This window comes from Nelumbo nucifera, chromosome 3, assembly GCF_055504915.1.
Source record: "Nelumbo nucifera cultivar China Antique chromosome 3, China Antique-T2T, whole genome shotgun sequence".
Lineage (NCBI taxonomy): Eukaryota > Viridiplantae > Streptophyta > Magnoliopsida > Proteales > Nelumbonaceae > Nelumbo > Nelumbo nucifera.
In genome coordinates this window covers 20,798,667-20,818,218 of record NC_142651.1, presented here as the reverse complement: position 1 = coordinate 20,818,218, position 19,552 = coordinate 20,798,667, and the positions used below count along the sequence as shown (strand labels likewise).

The following is a 19,552-nucleotide window of genomic DNA, read 5'->3' as shown; positions in this document are numbered from 1 at the left end:
AAATGACAAACATTCGATCAACCCGAGATATTTATGGGCCCCACTGAAGTAAATGTAAATGCTTTTAATAGGCCCCGATCCAATACTTGTGTTACATGTGTGTGGTTCTGACATGATGCTGTCTTGTTGTCCCTCGAAAATCCCAACGCCAACACCATCGAGGCGAAGTCATATCTGCCCCCACAGCACATTTCAACCGTGTATTGAGAGCATTTTCCGATGACAAGTGAGAGATGTTCTTAATACACGATGAGATATACATGTGGGGCGTTTTTGGGGCGCGTTTAATAGGGGCAGATGTGAACTCCATCGAGGCATCGACTTCGAGACGCCAGGTCGCAAGTAGAATCAAGCGGAAGATCCAATTCAGTGGGCCCGCTCCGTAAATGGATTCACTATTCATCTCGGTGATCGAACGATTGGCAAATGATAATCGATGAGGGCGGATTTGCACGTGGGCATGACTCGACATAAAGTGACAACTCAACGTGGTCAGTTCATTATAAAACGACTTCGGGTACCCTGTTATCCCGAACTAAAGTTACTTCGAGCCAAGATCATCCCAAACTTAGATCACTTTGACACCAGATCGTGACTAGGATACCGGTGTCAGGTCCGCTACAGATCGAGCTCGGACAGCTGGGCCACCTCGAAAAGAGTTCACCTCGGGACAAGCCTACCTCGGTACTAAGGCACTTCGACATTCACAACAGGTCGGATCTGAAGAACACAAGCTCAGGTGATATCAACCACAACATGATAATTCCAAGGATTTCACCATCGTACCCCGCGTCTTACAGGATCGTGCCTTGTAACGGCTATATTAGCTCACCCACTCCCCGATTCAGGCAGAAATAGGCAACCTTACCGGTTGATGGCGTTATCCCCAACTAACATGGAAATAGGTCCCATCACAACAGGGATCCCAAAATTACTCCACCAAATCCACGACGACTTCGATATATAAAGACCTCACCCCCCAGGGGCGAAAGAAATGCGTAATCTCTGATCTCTAGCTCTCTCACAATTTAATATCATCTTCAAGCTCGCAACAAAGTGCTAACTTAAGCATCGGAATGACCATATCGGATAAACACCCTCGAGTTCTCTGGTTATCTCTTTTCATCGAATCCATCATTAGTGATAACCAGATCATTTCCTACTTGCGCTACATCAATAATCAAATTTGGCCATCTATTATTTATGACATCTTAACATTATCTAAAGAAGTAAGGGAAGATTACGGAACCTGAAAATGGAGACAGGCAGAATCTCACTTGTTTTATAGGCAGGCCCCCATGTCATAAATCTTGGCAGAATCTCACCTGTCATAAATAAATATTCCCAATATATTTATTCTTTTTTTATAGAACAAAAATATTTATTTAATACCTATCATCAATCAAGAATAGAATATTTATTTATTCTTTAATATGGATATAATAGAAATTCCGGAATATCCTGATCTTATCTCGGACCCACAAATATAGGAAGATTGCCACGTGTCAATAAATCCTTCATTGATGATAAGTAAAAACCTCACTGTATAAATGGAAACATCATTTTAGAGACGTAGCGAAGAGACAACCTGTAAGCTGTAACTCTACGACGTTTCTACCTCTGCTCTACTTTGGCCTCCGTCTTTCCCTCTCCCCTCTGTCGCATCTGCTGCTTTCTTTGTTTCTCTCCTCGTTGATCCTGTAACTACTTCGCTAGTTCGCTACAATGACTGATACAACAGATGATATTGCAGAAGAAATCTCGTTTCAGGGCTTTGAAGACGACTGCAGGTTACTTGGAAGCTTACTCAATGATGTCCTTCAGCGAGAAGTTGGGACTGAATTCATGGAGAAAGTAGAAAAGAATCGAGTCCTCGCTCAGGTATCCAATAGGACGCTCCTCTTCTTATCTACCACTGTTCACGCTGAAAATTATCTATAAACAGCTGCGAAGTTGTGAAGTGCGAACTTGAGCTTTAGCTCTTCCTGTGGTGGTCTTTTAGCACTTCATCTTCAACTCATCGAGACTGAAGTTATTTAGTGTTGCTTCTTTTGATCTTGGTTTATTTACTATTTTTGGTTCTAGGTTTTTCTTGTTTTCACTCTTTTCATCATCTTATTTGAGGATTCATTGCATTGAATGCGTGTTTAGAGCGCTTGTAATATGAGGATGGCGGGGATCGAGGACACGGCTGAGTTGATCGAGAAGCAGATGGCATCGCAGATATCAAATATGACTCTTGAAGAAGCATTTTCACTGGCTCGGGCTTTCAGCCACTTTCTCAACTTGATGGGTATTGCTGAGACCCATCATAGGTGATTTAGCGTTCCTGTTCCTCTCTTATCCATTAAAAGTCATTTTGATTAGTTCTTTACTCCAATGGTTCCTAATGTCTTTCACCTGACATCTTCCAATAGTCAGATTGTTTACTTTCATGAAACAATTTCTTCATGCAGTGTGCGTAAGGCTCGTAATATAGCCCATTTGTCAAAATCTTGTGATGACATTTTTAATCAGTTGATACAGGGAGGGGTTCCTCCCGACGAGCTCTATAATACAGTTTGCAAGCAGGTTTGATGTTGATTTTGAGGGTATTTAATTTGGTCCAGGAGTTAAACTCCTACTGAATGTGCTTTCTGTGTGATGTTCATTGGTTGCTACCACAGGAGGTTGAGATTGTTCTTACTGCACATCCCACCCAAATAAACCGACGTACCTTACAATACAAACACATTAGAATTGCTGTGAGTGGTTTATTTGTAACTCTCTTGAGGCAACTCCACAAACATAATTTTTTAAAGCATTGTTTAATAAGTTTTATTTTTCCTGAGCTTCTTGCAGCATCTTCTCGAGTATAATGATCGCCCAGATCTCAGCCATGAAGACAGGGAGATGTTGATTGAAGATCTGGTACGTATCTTTTCCTGGAAAGCTTGGAAACTATTTCCTTTATCTTGTGGCGCAAATGTCCCCACCTCATTTGGAATTTTTTTGCTAGGTGAGAGAGATAACTGCAATATGGCAGACAGATGAGCTAAGGCGCCACAAACCTACACCTGTAGATGAAGCTAGGGCTGGTTAACTACTTGACTCATTATTATTATTATTGTTGTTGTTGTTGTTGTCATTATTATTATTGTTGTTATTGACTCAAAAAATAACATAGCTATTATTTACTAAGATATCTCTTTCAGTGTTTTTCTGTAATGGCTGTGTTTCTTTGTTTTCAGGTTTGCACATAGTGGAGCAGTCTCTTTGGAAAGCTGTACCTCATTATTTACGCCGTGTCAGCAATGCCCTGAAGAAGGTTTGTCTCTTCAATCCATGGTTCCAGATTCTTGTTAATTTTCAATACTTATGCCTGGGTCCTGGGGTGGCTATCATTAGAGCTTTTCAAGTTGTTAATTCTTTCTCTCTCTCTCTCTCTCTCTATTGGTTGCTATCCAACTGTACACTTCTCCAATCTGGGGTTTCTGCTGGAATATTTGAAAGGATATAATCTATCTTATAAGTTCTCATTCTTATGAAGTTTTGTTGTGCTTTACTCTCACAGCATACAGGAAGACCACTGCCATTAACTTGCACACCCATAAAGTTTGGCTCTTGGATGGGAGGTGACAGAGATGGAAATCCAAATGTAACAGCAAAGGTAAGACTTGTACCATTGATTGCTTTGAAAACTTAAACTTCTTATTTCTACTGAAAAGTAGCTTCTTCCACATGGTTAGATAGAAGTATTTGTAGAAACAAAATGGCCATTCCCTAATGCTGGTCCATGCAAGCCAGGATCTTGAGAAGGGTTGATTGGGTGTGGACCTAAACTCTGGAATTTTAACACAAAGTGGCTACCCTGAGAAACCCACATTCTGATGCTTTTTCAACCTCAGATTTTTCTTTACCATTGCATCAAGCAATGGTGCCTAAGCTTTGGAGTTTATCACAAAGTGGCAACCCTGAGAAACCCACATTCTTATACTTTTCAGCGTGAGATTTTACCATTGCACCAAGCAATGGTCTCTTGTGTGCACATGGATACAATTAATCAAGATTTGATCCCTGCTTTCTCAAATGATTCTATTAGTTTTTATTGATAAGGAAGTAGAGAATAAAAAATCCATGTTACATATTTGTCTTCTCTGAAATTTTGCCATTAAATTTGGAATGCTTTGATATATTTCATAACAAATGTGTATTTTTTTTTTCTAGCATACTGTTTTCTCTAAGTGATATAGCGAGAAATAAAATGAACAGATGGTGGTCTCATCATAAATTTTGTATGAATATTAGATATCAAAATGGATTTTTATTTGAGTTTTCTTTGATAAGAGAAGAATAACACACTCACCTTCTAGTGATCATAACTTGATAGTCAAAAGTCCATTGATGGTTTCTCTTTGGATCAAAGGGGACATTCTCTATACCTCTTTTAAATTCCAAACTTGGAGTGGCTATAATTTTGGGAGTTTATAGTTTTTTCAGAATATAATTAAGTTACCTTGTATGATAAACTGAAATTAGTTAGAGGTTTGGCCTTTTTGTGCGACTGTTATTAAATATTCTATTTTTTCCGATCATTTGAACTTTCTGGATTTAGTTTCTATTGAAACATTTGGATTTCTTGGATTAGCATGTAGTTCTTCATTTTTTAGGTCCCCTTAAAAAAGCCTTGGGATCATCAGTGTAGTTTATAACTTTGCTACCTACCACTCTGGTAAGTTCCACAAATAAATTCATTTACCTCTTGTTCAGTCATTCCAAATACATTACCATGTTCTGAAACAATTAAATATTTTACCACCACAGGGTTTTCATGATCTTGACCTTGACCTTGACCTTGACCAAACTTGAATTAGCCATGTTTAGAACGTTCTGTGAGTTCAGTAATAACTAATTTACCACTAGAAGGCACTTGTCCGAAGATGTGAATGCATAACATATTTGGATTCAAATGGTACTTAATCACTGATTCATGAGTCTGCTATCACAGCCCAAACAAGTAGAGGAGGAAGTTATTCTTTTGGAGTAAGACACTTAATAGTTCACAATTAGTAGGTTGAACACTTTGGTATGCTCATAGAAATCAAACTTTTATCCATGCAACTTTCATAATCGTCCTTGAAACTAGTTTGAGGGTAGGCACTTTTCATCTGTTTTTGTGTTGATATTTAGCCTTACATTTTCTTTCTAATCATTCCCACCAAGCTAAAGTGATGCTGTCTTGTAAGCAAGGAAGAATCCATAGAAAAAGAATTCAGTTTTCAACCAATTCATTTCATAATTTTTGGGTGTTTTGGATTTTAGTACTTTTTCGAGTCTATAAAATTTATTTTTCTGGTTTTTTGGCATCTTAGGAACAGGGATTTTAAGTCTTCTAAAAATTTAATATTCTTGGTCAAAATTGAAATTACTATTTATGGCAACTTTCTGACTTTATTCCTGCAATACTATTTATAATGAAATCTTTATTTCCTATTTTTGATAACTTTTGGTTTTTTTATAATAAGTTAGTTTTTATTAGGATTAGAAAGTATTAAAGTTATTTCAGGAGTTAGAATCCTTATTTGAAGTCCATATGGGTTACCTATTAGTTGCCTTAGTTTTGAAGTAGTTGGAATTTGTTTTGGGTTAGCTTCCTAGTTGAAGTTGGAGCGTGTAAGGGATATCCGAGCACTCATGATTATTCTATAAATATAACTGTTCAGTTGAAATGTTTGGGTTGATTTTTTTTTTTTTAATTTAAAGTTAATTGAAATGTTAGAGTTGATTTATTGGAACAAAAGGTTTATTTTTGAAGTTACTGCAGGTAATAGTGTGGTCTTCTTTCACTCCTTTTCCACAATGTTCATCCCATTGGACTTTCTCCTTCCCATCCTACTTAATCTTAATAGCAGTGACCTTTATTTTATGATGATCTGAATTCTGAAACATGCTTGTACTAAAAACCTGTTCTGCCTATTTATTCAATTAATGCATGAAGTTGAATGATACTTATTTTTTGATTGTAAAAGGAAATAGTTCATTAAATAAAATAGAAAAAAGATTACAAATTTACAACCTAATAAGGTGTTAAGGCAACACCTTCAGGAAAAGAAACAAGACTACTGAAAGATACAATCGGAAACATAATTTTGCAATTCCATCACTTCCCAAAACCTATCCCCCAAATCTGATTTATTAACTTGTGCAGAGTCTGGATGGACCAACATCCACTCTAAAACAAATTTTCCTATGTCCGCCTGGTCACCAGTCTTTCTATGCCCCTGATCTTGTTTTCAAGCAATCTTTTGTTCCTCTCCTTTCAAATGCCCCGGCAGACTGCAAAAGGGATGCGGCTCCAAATCGATCTAGCACTTATACTACCTCTAATCATTGGCTAAGAAGAGAAGATTTCTGCATGAGTCCTTGGCTGAAAACCTCTAACTCTGAACAGGGAAGAGAAGAAACGCCAAGTGAAATTGGCAACCTTACAGGAGATAAAGAAATGGCACACTGTCTCTTGCTCACGGCATATGTAGCAAATACTGCCCACGCCAGAACCTTATTCTTAAAATTTAGTTTTGGAGAGAGAATAGGTTTCATCTCTCACTGACTGTTCACTGTAATTATACTCCTTGTACTTTTACCACTTTTTCATTTTATAAATGAGATTTGCAGCTATCAATCAAAAAAGAAAAGAAAAAGATCCACTTTAGAATGATGCCCATTGCAACGAGGCACACAAATGCTTCTATTCTCAGTGGAACAGGATTACCCCATACACCACCAACCTGTGATGGGTCCAAGTGGCTTCGATCAAGATTGCATAGAAGGGTTTCACAGAGAACCTCCCATTATTTGCACTCTTTCCACCATAATTCATCCCTTAAAGAGCTTGAGATCTTCAAATTTTCAAGTTTATCTTCCAGCAGCATAACACACTCTTCTGCCTCCCAATCCAAAAGCAGCATAATACACTCTTGTTAAGTTTTTGAATTCTTGGTTAAAAGACATCATTCCTTTCCAAACACTCACCCCATATGAAGTGGAGACCTCCCTCAGTTCCCACACAAACCTCACAACCCCATATTTCCCCACCACCACTCTCCTACAAAGTGACTCCTTTTCCTTATTGAACCTGAATCTCCAAAGTCATTTCTCAAGCAATGTCTTATTAAAGATTCTTACCTTCTTATCCCCAACCCATCTCCACTCTTTGGACTACAAACCTTGTCCCACTTAACAAGATGGCATTTCTTAACTCCCCTGAAACCTTTCTGTAAGAAATCTCTTTGAATCTTCTCCACCCTCTTTGCCACCTTTGCTGGTACTTCTAATAAATACAGGTAAGTTGGTAAGCTTGAAAGAGTGCTTCTGATGGGTGTAATCCTTTCCCCCAAAGATAGATATTTGGCCTTCCAACTATCTGGCCTCCTCTCCACTATTCCAGTAATAGTTGGCCACCACAAAGATGCTGAATATGACTTAGAACTAACCGGAAAGCCGAAATAGGTAAATGGGAGTTCCCCAATTTTACAATCAAACAGTGCAGAACGTTTAGATAGCACTTAATTTCTAATACATCCAGTTCCTATCACAACACTCCTGGACAAATTCACTCCCAAACCTGTCAACATTTCAAAGCTCGCCAAAATAGCCCTCAAATTTAGAACCTACTCCATTGATGCTTCCAAGAAGATTAATGTGTCATCACTCATCAGCATATTGCAAGTGAGATATACATGAGCCATTTGGCCCTATTTTAAAGCCACCAACCAAACCTAGGCACACACACCTTTACTCATTAAAAAATTTAAAACATCCATAACTAGCACAAAGAGTAAAGGGGAGATGGGGTCCCCTTGATGAATGCCCCTTAGATGCTTGGAAAAATTCTGGCAGGACACCATTAATAAGGATTGAGATGGATGCCAAAGATACACATGTCAACATCCAGCTTCTCCACCTTTCTCCAAAACCCATCAATCTTTGTACCTCCTCCAAGAAACTTTGCTCCACATGATCATATGCTTTTTCAACATCAATCTTACACACCAATCCCATTTTCCCACTTCATGTCCTTGAATCTGTACATTCACTTGTCACCAACACCCCATCCAAAATATGCCTCCCTTGCACAAACGCCATCTGGGTTTCACCCACTACCTCATGAATCACTTGTCTTAATCTCTTTGGCAACACCTTTGCTAGCAGCTTGTAGGGACTACAGATCAGGTTCGTTGGTCTGAAATATTTTGTCTACCACCCGCTTCTTTTTCGGAACTAGAGAGACAAAAGCAGCATTACCCATTTTTCCAACAAAATTTCATCATAAAACTCCTTGAATATCAGCAAGAAATATTCCTCCAAAACAGTCAAGTTTGCTTTGATGAAAGTAAAATTAAAAGCATCCTGTTCCATTACTTTATCACTGATTATTTCCTTTAAAGCTTCCTTGATTTCTGCCACCTCAAACTCTCTTTCAATCCAATTTACCAAAAGCTCACTAACTTTTTTAGGTGCAGTCTCTCCAAAGAAAACCAGTGCCAAGGTCTTGTGGTATAAGGCTTCTTATAGAAATTCACACCTTCTCCTGTATCCCCAAGTACCCACCACTTCATCTCCTACTTGAATCCTTGAAATTAAGTTTCTCCTGCTAGCATTAGCATAAGCATGGAAAGTAGCCATGTTTTTTATCTCCAGCTTTAAGCCAAATTGCCCTTGATTTCTGCCCCCAACTAACCTCTTCTCTATAAACTATTCTCTCCAATTCACTTTCTAACCCTTCCCTTTCTTTCTTAGCTGTCCTAGACAGATTCCCTCCTCTTCCAATCTGTATGGATTGTGTTCATGCATCCGGTTAATTGGGGTTTTGTGTTTGCACTGGTACATATGTCTAAGTGGTGTAGCTATAGTTGTATTGAGGTCCTTAGGCTGGATTCTTTTATTATTATCCTTGGCCTAGTTTTGTAGGACTGAAATCTAGATATCCTACAATTTATGTCATAAAGTCATAATTTGGTTATGCTTTTAGATTCCTTTACTTTTTCTTGGAGTTTGAAGTTTGGATGCAAGAAAACTATAAGACTAAGAAAAGAAACAAATGAAATCAGTTCTACTACACTCACCTCTACCTTTCTTGGAAGCGAGTGTCAAAATGTAAAATTGGTTGTTTTGGTTTACTTTTCCTATATGATTCCTCAGTCATTAACTGTCATGTCATAAACTTATTTTGCTGCTTTTATTGTTGTTACAGGTAACAAGAGATGTCTCTTTGTTATCTCAGTGGATGGCAATTGATCTCTACATTCGGGAGGTTGACAGCCTTAGGTTTGAGCTTTCCATGAAGGGATGTAGTGAGAGATTGTCAAGACTTGCTCATGAGATCCTACATAAAGGTTTGGCACATCCTTAATATGATTGAATGGAATTAGAACTATTTTTATTATATCCTAATTTTATGGTTTATTTGTTGAAACCTACCAAGCAAGTTAATGAAACAAAAGTAGGTGAGAAGTTGGTGGTTTAACAGCCTAGTAAGTGAGTGAGCCTTTTTTCTGATAAAGGTTACAAATCCATGGCATTAGGTGCCATAAATCATGAATTTTGTAATATGGAATATTTAAATACTAATACCCCATAAGCATAATTAATATAGGCCCATGTGACATGACAAACGAACATGGGCATATATAATATCCTTTATAAATTTTGAATCCATGATTTGATGACAAGAATATACAGATCATAAACCATACTAAAATATTAAGAATCATTGACTAGTAATCGTAGTACATACGTTGCATGAACAATTTATGGTTTTGAACAAGTATATGAGAACAATAAATACTCAAGCTAACATCTGGAGAAGGCTAAATACATGAGACGTTTCAATGCAGTAATTAACTATGCATCACATATGAAATGCCTATAAAAAATCATTGCATATGAATCTCCTTGGTGACTTGGGTTTGCTTAGTTGTCTAAGTGGTAAGTGCTTACATGGTTATGCCAAAGTTTAGTACCCAAAAACCTAGCTTTTTACTTTGCCTGATTTTCTAGGGACTGTCATCTAGGATCATCAGGTAAGAAGGTGCAGAAGCAATAATATGGTGCTTTTACATTTTGTAAATGCTTTCTTGGTAAACCCATGTGAGAATTCAAAACAGTGAGGGAAGGGAAGGGAGAAGAGAGAATGGAGAAGAGAGAAAAGGAGAAAAGAGGTTTGGAGTAAAAAACATAAGCTGGCGGCGCCAACCTTTTTGTTATTTATATTAGGGCGACCCACTCTAATAATAAAAAGATAAAATTACATATGTGCCCCTGTGACACTAAACTCAAGAAAAGACTAACATATTCAACACTCCCCCTCAAGTTGGGACATAGATATCAATCATGCCCAACTTGTCACATAAATCATTGTGACGTGAGTGATGTAAGCCTTTTGTAAATATGTCTGCAAGTTGCTCCTTAGAACTAACATATATGTGCACACTTCCCCATTAACAATCTTCTCTCTTTGTCAACCTCAATATGTTTAGTTCTATCATGAAGAACTGAATTGGCTGCAATGTTGATGGTAGCCTTGTTATCACAATACAAGGACATGGGGCTATCAATTTGAAAACCTAGTTCGCTCAACAAATTCTTTGTCCGCATAGCTTCATCCACCCCATGGGACATTGCCCTATACTCAGCTTCAGCAGTAGACCTAGCCACCACACTTTGTTTATTTCTTCTCCATGTGACTAGGTTTCCTCCCACAAAAGAACAATACCACTAGTGGATTTTCTGCCAACAATTGATCCAGACCAATCAGCATCTGTATATACTTTAACCTTCAAATGCCCATTCTTTTGGAATAGCAAACCAGCTCCTAGAAATTTCTTTAGATATCTGAGGATCCTCTCGGCTGCCTCTAAGTGTGTGGTCTTAGGAGCATGCATGAACTGACTAAGAATACCTACGGCATAAGCAATGTCTGGCCGGGTCATGGACAAATACAGGAGCCTTCCCACAAGTCTCTGGAATTGCTTTACATCCTTGATAATCTCACCGCAACAGTCACTCGGTCTATGATTTGGATCAATGGGAGAGTTAGCTGGCTTAACCCCTAGTTTTCCTGAATCCTGTAATAGATCTAGGATGTATTTCCTTTGAGAAATGAAGATCCCCTTTTGTGAGTGGGCCACTTCAATTCCAAGGAAATACCGTAGGGACCTAGATCCTTCACCTCAAATTGAGTGGCTAAGAGGTTCTTTAGCCTCTGAATTTCAACTTTCCAATCACTTGTGATCACTATGTCATCAACATACACAATCAATAATGTATTGGTTAGTCTGACATTGTTTGTAGCCAATTTGCTGCATAGTCAAATGGAACTTGCTGAACCAAGCCCTAGGTGATTGTTTTAGACCATACAAGGACTTCTTTAACTTGCACACTCTTTGCTCCTTGCCTTGGAAACTAAAGCCAGGGGGTTGTACCATGTATACCTCTTCCTCAAGGTCTCCATTTAGGAAGGCATTTTTGATGTCTAGTTGATGAATATCCCAATCAAGATTTGTAGCAAGAGAGAAAATAACTCTGATGAAGTTCATCTTAGCTATTGGAGCAAAAGTCTCTGCATAATCTACCCCATATTACCTGGGTAAACCCTTTTGCCATTATCCTGGCCTTGTACCTTTCTATAGTGCCATCAACCTTGTGCTTCACTGTGAACACCCACTTACATCCTACCGGTTCCTTACCCTCAAGAAGATCCACCAACTCCCACGTACCATTTTTATGTAAGGCATTTATCTCTTCTTTCATTGCATTTGTCCATTCAGGTACTAAGAGAGCTTCTACAACATTTTTAGGGATAGGGACACTATCAATGGAAGAAAGGAAAGCACAAAAAAGAGGGTGAGATTTCTCATTGGAAACAAAATGGGAAATATGATGCTTGGTGGTATAAGACCTAACTCTCTTCCTTTTTGCAATAGGAATGTCTAGGTCATTAGTAGATGGAGTATCAATAGCAAGAGGATCAAAAACATCAATAGGAATAAGAGTACCTGGTTGGGTAGGATTTGTCCTCGATGAATCTGATGGTGTTGGTGGTACAACTTCAAGTTGCTCCACAACTCTTGAACTCGGCTGGCCCTTGTGACGAAGAACCTGAACTCATTTCTCCTCCACCTTACTCTCCCCCTGAGGAGAAGCAGGGAAAAAAGGGTCACTCTCAAAGAAGGACACATCCATAGACACAAAATATTTTCTGGAAACGGGGTCAAAACACCGATAGCCTTTTTGAGAAGAAGGATAACCTAAGAATACACAGGGAATGGTACGGGGATCAAGTTTACTATGAGTAGGAGACAGGTTTTGAACAAAATAACGACAACCAAAGACACATATAGGAATGGAGAAGAGTGGAGCCTTGGGAAATAGGAGCTAATGAGGGGCCTTGTACCCTAGCAAGCGAGATGGTATACGCCATATGGTTGATAAGATAGGCAGCACATAACACAACATCCAACCAAAAACGTTTAGGAACATTCATGTGTATGAGTAATCCACAAGCAACTTCAAGGAGATGGTGGTTTTTTTTCTTTCGGCAACACCATTCTGTTGGGAGGTTCTAGCACAAGAGCTACGATGGATGGATCCACGCGAAGCAAAAAACTCCATGAGATCACTATGAAAGTACTCTTTGGCATTATCTGATTGGAAAATTTGGATCTCCGTTTGAAATTGAGTGAATATAAGGCGTTGGAAATCTTTGATAATTTTGGGTACTTCATCTCTGGACCTCATAGGATACACCCATGTATATCAGGAGTAGTCAACAATAAGTGCAGTGAAATACTTATAGCCAGTACCGGGTGTTAAAGTAACAAGGCTCCAAACATCAGAATAAACAATATGGAAAGGAAAATTAGATTTATTATTCCTTGAAGTAAAATGATTTCTACAATGTTTATTCAACTGACAAGTTTGACATGTGAGTTCAAGCACTGACACTGACTTGAACAAATCTGGAAACAAAACTTTCAACGATTCAAAAGATAAATGACCCAAACGACTATTCCATAAATAGACTTGACTCTTACTAAACAAACTCTTGGACTCAATAGCCGCAAGACTAGCTTTATTCTCTAGCATGTAAAGACCATCCACCATACGACCTCTACCAATCATCTTCCCCGAGGCCAAATCCTGTATCACACAAGAAGGGAAAAAGGTTACTGAGCAGTTTAACGAATTTGCTATACTACTAACAGAGAACAAATTTATAGGTAGTTTTGGAACATGTAGAACACCATAAAGGGTGAGTCTAAGAGGAAGGGAGATGGTTCCTTGACCAGTTATTGTGGAGAAAGAACCATCAACAAGTCTCACCTTGTCCCGACCAAATAACAAATGATAAGATTGAAAACCATTGAACTTACTTGTCATATGGTTCGAGTCTCCAAAATCTATTATCCAAGGAGAGTTTGAGGGATGAGAGGACACATGGAAAGCTGTGGAAGAATTACCATTACTTGATGTAGACGCAAAGGAAGTCGAGGGGGGAGAAGTAGAATCCATCTGGCGGATTGCCCTCTTATATAGTTCCAAATGGTCACGGAAAGAATTAAGGATATCTTCCCTAGGATCAGTCACGGAAGGGCTCATGGAAGTGGTAGATGATTGAGGCTCCTGAGAGGCCAAGTTTGCTGTATTAAAATTCTTTTGACCTTGCTGTCCCAACTTATTATTCTGGTCTGGTTTTTTACTCACCTCCTGGGCCCACTTTGGCTTCCCATGAAGTTCCCAACATGTATCCCGAATGTGTCTAGACTTCTGACAACGAGTGCACCGTAGTTTATCCTTGTCATCACCTTTCTTTTGTGTAGAGAACACTGATGTGGGCCCCATAGCAGTGGTCCCCACTGTGTTCGTAGGACAGCATGTGTAGTTATTTGTTTCAGTTATAATAGTGTCAGTTTGTTAATTCAATTGTTATTTATTTCAGTTTTTATTTACTTTATTTATCATGTAAGTACTAAGGGCAGATCTGTCCTTTCCATTATGTACTGAGCATAACCTATAAATAATAAGAGAGTGGCGGCGGCAGATCTGTTAGAATCTGTCCCTCCTTTCAACCCCTTGTGTTCTCCTGTTTCTCTTCTATTCCTTCTCCTTTCTCTCACTTTTCTTCTGTTTTGTAAACCTAAAACCTATTAGGATTCAAGACTGATTACAGTCTTGATCTTCTACTTGGTATCAGAGCCTATCTAGGGCTTCTCATGTGTGTCTAGTCCAGCCGACCACATGAGGACTAGCTAGGGCTGGAAGCTTATGAAGAAGTATTCGGTGGCTGAATCTTGGAGATTACCAGGAGAGGTTCGCAGCAGTTGAAGACTTGCCGCGGCTTGCAGAGAGTTGGTAATCAGGAAGAAGCAGCGAAGGTTAGGGTTCAGGTAACCCTGGAAGGCAGTAAACCGAAATCCATAAGTAAGTTTTTTTTTATTGAGTTTCAGAGACTGCAATCAGTCGAGATAGGTTGGACCTATCTAGAAGGAGAGGCCGAACTGTTTTTAAGTTTGTTTCTAGGGTTTGACTGTTGGGCCGAACCCCCCCCTCTCAGAGGTGATCAGTTTAGGGTTTCATATTGACCCTACGACAAGTCCCACTTGTGCGGACTGCTTGGAGAGTGCAGCTGAGCACTTATTTCAGACCTACAGTTGGAACCCTAATTTTGCTCTCGCAGTAGTGGGCCCCACAGTAGTGATTTCAGAAAATAGCATCTCAGATTGACAGGCTGCCTGGTACTGTGCGTGCCGATTGATTTCAGATCAGATTTGAGTTGATTTCTTGCATATACTGTGATAGGCGATTGATTTCAGATCAGATTTGGGTTGGTTTTAGATCAGATTTCAGATCAGATTTGTGTTGGTTTCAGATCAGATTTCAGACCTGCTTGTTTTTACTCTGTTTTCTGGTACAGTGGCTCTAACAGTTTGTAGCCACTGATTCTTGATCAAAGATGGAGTTTAAGGGTCAGGGAGAAAGTAGTTTTGGAAACAACAGTTACGGTAGTGTATCTGAAACCGGGTTTTAGATTACAACTATGAGATTTGATGGGTCAAATTACTTGGAGTGGGCTCAATCAGCCATGATGGCTATTGGAGGAAGGGGAAAACTGGGTTACCTCTTGGGAGATGTGAAAGAACCTTCCGAGGAGGACCCAACATACACCAAGTGGGTTCAAGAGAACTATTTGGTTATGGCATGGCTATGTAATTCTATGCAGCCACATATCAACAGAAATTACTTGTGGGCAAAGACAGCCAAAGAGATATGGGATGTTGTGAAAGAAACCTATTCCCAACCCCTTAATGTTGCCAGAGCCTATGAACTGAAGTGTGAGGTGAACAACCTTAAACAAGGAGAGAAGCCAGTTTCTGTCTACTTCTCTACCTTGAAGTCCTTGTGGCATGAGATTGACCATCTAGAGACCCTTGAGTGGGAGAGTGAGTCCCAAAGATGCACAGACTCACAAAAAGCAAGTCGAGACGAATAGGGTATTTGAGTTTCTGGCTGGTTTGAATTCAGAATATGACATTGTGCGACAACAGATATTGACAAGAGATAGTGTGACCCTTTCTCAAGCATACTCCCTGGTGCATAGTGAAGAGACCAGGAGGAAAGTCATGATGCAGCTTCAGCCCCCTTTCCCAGCCTTGACAGCTATTAAACCTAAGCCAGGGGGTGATCCAGAAAGGGACCGGAAGAAGGAAGATAAATGGGATTTGGTATGTTAACATTGCAAGAAACCCAAGCACACAAAAGATACTTGTTGGAAGCTACATCCTCACTTGGTCCCAACAAAACTAAGAAATAAAAAGGGTAATGCTCATGTGGCCGTGAACACTGATTCAACATCCTCATTAGGCACATCCCTAGAGACTTTAGCTGCTGTTCGGGCTGCCCTTATACAGTTGGAAAAGGAAGTTGGGAGTTCAGCTCAGCCATCTCAGTCACCATCAGCTCCTGCCACATCTGCATTTGCACATTCAGGTACTCGAGCCTCAGCTTACCATGCTTCAGCTCCAGGTAATACTGACCATTGCTGGGTAATAGATTCAGGTGCATCTGACCATATGACTAGTTTGCCATCATTGTTCACTTCTTATCACTTGTCCTCTGGCCGAGATAGAGTATCCATTGCTGATGGTTCTCTTGTTCCCATTTCGGGCAAGGGGGACATCAAGCTATTGGATACTATCTCTTTATCCTCTGTCTTGCATGTTCCTAAGCTTGATACTAACCTGCTTTCAGTTAGTAGTATTACCAAACACATGAACTGTTCAGTAACCTTTTTCCCTGACCGATGTTTTTTTCAGGATTTGGAGACGAGGAAGGTGATTGGGACTGGCCGTGAGACGAACGTGATCTATCTGCTTGGAGAGAGTTCTCGTCGGGAGGAGTCAGTGGATAAGAAGTCTTTTGTTTCCCAGTCTGTGAGTCCGGTTATGCCAAGCATAACCGATTAGGTCATTTGTCTTTTAAGTCTTTGAAGAGTCTGCTTCCTGCTTTATTTGAGTCTGTTGAGTTATTAAAGTTGAGGTGTGAGAGTTGTGAGTTTGCCAAACATTGTAGAACCTCTTATTCTTTAAGTAATAAAAGGAGTAATTCCTCTTTTGATATTGTGCATACTGATGTTTGGGGGCCATATCATATCTCTTCTATGGGTGGGTACAGATATTTTCTACTGTTTGTTGATGACCATACCCGCTTTTCTTGGGTCTATCTTATGCGTTCTTGGGATGAGGTTCCTGCTCTGACCCAAAACTTCCATCAGATGATTCTCACTCAGTTTGGGGCCAAAATCAAAGTCCTTAGATATGATAATGCAAAGGAATACTTTGCTCAGCCATCGACCTCCTACCTTCTTAGCCATGGAGTTATTCACCAGAGCACTTGCCCTTATACACCACAGCAGAACGGCGTTGCCGAAAGGAAGAATAGGCATATCTTGGAGGTGGCTAGAAGCATTATGTTTACCTCCAATGTACCTATTCGCTTCTGGGGTGATGCTATCCTCACGGCAGTTTATCTCATTAATCAAGTTCCTTCTCGGGTTCTTGATATGAAAACCCCTTTTTCCCTTCTATACCCAGACGAGGAGTTGTTCATTGTTCCCCTTAAAACCTTTGGTTGTACCTGTTTCGTTCAGCTTCTCGGGCCTCATCATTCCAAGTTTGAACCTAAGGCCTCCAAATGCATTTTCCTCGGTTATGCATAAACTCAAAAGGGTTATTGCTGCTATGATCCGGTTTCAGGGAAAAGGTTTGTCTCCATGGATGTCACCTTCTTTGAGGAGATGCCCTATTATCCTAGGGTTTCTCCTCAGGGGGAGAGCAGTGAGAGTGGGGCTGTTTTGAGTTTCTTTCCTCAGAGGGAGAGCAGTGAGAGTGGAAGTGGGGCTGTTTTGAGTGGGGCTGTTCCTTAACCTATTCCACTGGGTAATGAAGGCTGTAGTGGTGAGGGTGGTCAGAGGGAGCAGGAGTTGAGAGTCTATCACAGGCGATGCAGGCAGGTTGATCCTAGTCATCGATAGTCCCGGCCAGCTCCAGTTCTTTCTGCGGCTCCAGATCCAGAGCCTACTAAGACACCTCCCATTGTTGCCACCTCCCCTCTTGTGGATGACCTTGATCTCCCTATTGCCATTCGCAAAGGGAAACGACATTGCACCACTTCTACAGCTCACAACATCTCACAGTTCTTATCCTATGATCGTCTATCTCCATCTTACCGGTCCTTTCTCACTTCCATTGCCGATGTCCCTATTCCAAGAACAGTGCAAGAAGCCTTATCAGTTCCAGAATGGAAAGATGCAATGCAAATCAAAATGGATGCCCTGTTGAAGAATAATACTTGGGCACTGGTTGACCCACCAAAAGGAAAGAAACCGGTGGGATGCAGATAGGTGTTCATTGTGAAGCATAATGCTGATGGCTCTATTGAAAGGTACAAAGCCCGACTGGTTGCAAAGGGGTTCACTCAGACTTATGGTATAAACTACTTGGAGACCTTTGCCCTAGTAGCCAAGATGACCACCATCCGAGTTCTGTTATCCCTTGCAGCAAATCATTCTTGGCTCTTGTTTCAGATAGATGTTAAAAATGCCTTTCTGAATGGAGACTTACAGGAAGAGGTCTACATGCAGTTGCCTCCTGGATTCTATGATACAGAGACAGGTAAGAAGGTTTGCCGACTGAACAAGGCATTGGATGGTTTGAAGCAGTCACCTAGAGCCTGGTTTGATAGGTTCAGATTAGCTTGGAAAGCTTGGTTATGTACATGCCCAATCAGATCATACACTATTCATCAAGAGGGTGGAGTCCTCTCTGACACTACTTGCAGTATATGTTGATGATATTGTGGTGACAGGAAATGACAACCATGAGATTGAGTCCCTCAAACAGCTCCTTCATCAAGAGTTTGAGGTGAATGATCTTGGTGCACTACGATACTTTTTGGGTATTGAGGTTAGTAGATCCAAGTAGGGGATTTTTATCTCTCAGAGAAAATATGTTCTAGATCTGTTGGCGGAAACTAGAAAGTTGGGTGTTAAGCTGGCTGATACACCCATTGAACAAAATCACAAGATTAGTGCAGAGGGCGGGGAGCCTCTTGAAGACAAAGTTATGTTCCAACGGTTGGTTGGAAAGCTCCTATATCTCTGCCTCACTCGGCCAGATATCAGCTATGCAGTTAGTGTTGTTAGCCAGTACATGCACTCCCCTAGAACTTCTCATCTTCTTGCGGCAGAGAGAATATTAGCATACTTGAAGGGATGCCTGGGTAGAGGTATACTGTTCAAGAACAATAATCACATGAGGGTGGAAGTCTATACAGATGCCGATTGGGCTGGGAGTGTTGATGACAGAAGGTCTACCTCTGGATATTGTGCCATTGTGGGAGGTAATCTTGTCTCTTGGAGGAGTAAGAAGCAGAGTGTTGTTTCCCGCTCCAGTGTTGAAGCAGAATACAGGTCAATGGCTAACGGAGTGGCTGAAATCTTATGGCTGAGGTCACTACTTGAAGAGTTGGGTATTGACTATGAAAAGCCCTTAATGCTGTATTGTGATAATCAGGCAGCTATTAATATAGCCCACAACCTAGTGCAGCATGACAAAACTAAACATATCGAAGTTGATCGACATTTTGTGCGAGAGAGGGTCACATCACAAGAAGTGTCTTTCGTACATCACATCTAATATGCAGCTCGCGGATATCCTCACCAAGGCTGTACCAAGGAAGAAGTTAGAGACAGACCTATCCAAGTTGGGAATGATAGATATCTACTCCCAACTTGAGGGGGAGTGTAGAGAACACTGATGTGGGCCCCCAACAGTGGTCCCCATTGTGTTCGTAGGACAGTGTGTGTAGTTATTTGTTTCAGTTGTAGTAGTGTCAGTTTGAGTCAGTTTGTTAATTCAGTTGTTATTTATTTCAATTTTTATTTACTTTATTTATCATGTAAGTACTAAGGGCAGATCTGTCCTTTCCATTATGTACTGAACATAACTTATAATTA

The 19,552-nt window shown here is 40.1% G+C and overlaps 1 protein-coding gene across 2 annotated transcripts in view; it reads left to right on the top strand.

Moving 5' to 3' along the window:
* The first annotated feature begins 1,566 nt into the window (after positions 1 to 1,566).
* Positions 1,567 to 19,552, top strand: part of PPC4 (phosphoenolpyruvate carboxylase 4) — a 37,942-nt gene continuing 19,956 nt past the window's right edge. The window contains exons 1-9 of one of the 2 annotated variants that reach the window (XM_010264143.3): positions 1,567 to 1,881; positions 2,152 to 2,315; positions 2,457 to 2,571; positions 2,667 to 2,744; positions 2,842 to 2,910; positions 2,999 to 3,077; positions 3,231 to 3,307; positions 3,554 to 3,649; positions 9,233 to 9,374. In XM_010264143.3, coding sequence (XP_010262445.1) covers positions 1,726 to 1,881; positions 2,152 to 2,315; positions 2,457 to 2,571; positions 2,667 to 2,744; positions 2,842 to 2,910; positions 2,999 to 3,077; positions 3,231 to 3,307; positions 3,554 to 3,649; positions 9,233 to 9,374 — 976 coding nt within the window. In that variant the 5' untranslated portion in view covers positions 1,567 to 1,725. The remainder of the gene's footprint in view (positions 1,882 to 2,151; positions 2,316 to 2,456; positions 2,572 to 2,666; positions 2,745 to 2,841; positions 2,911 to 2,998; positions 3,078 to 3,230; positions 3,308 to 3,553; positions 3,650 to 9,232; positions 9,375 to 19,552) is intronic. The other variant, XM_088900922.1, reaches the window with a different exon arrangement.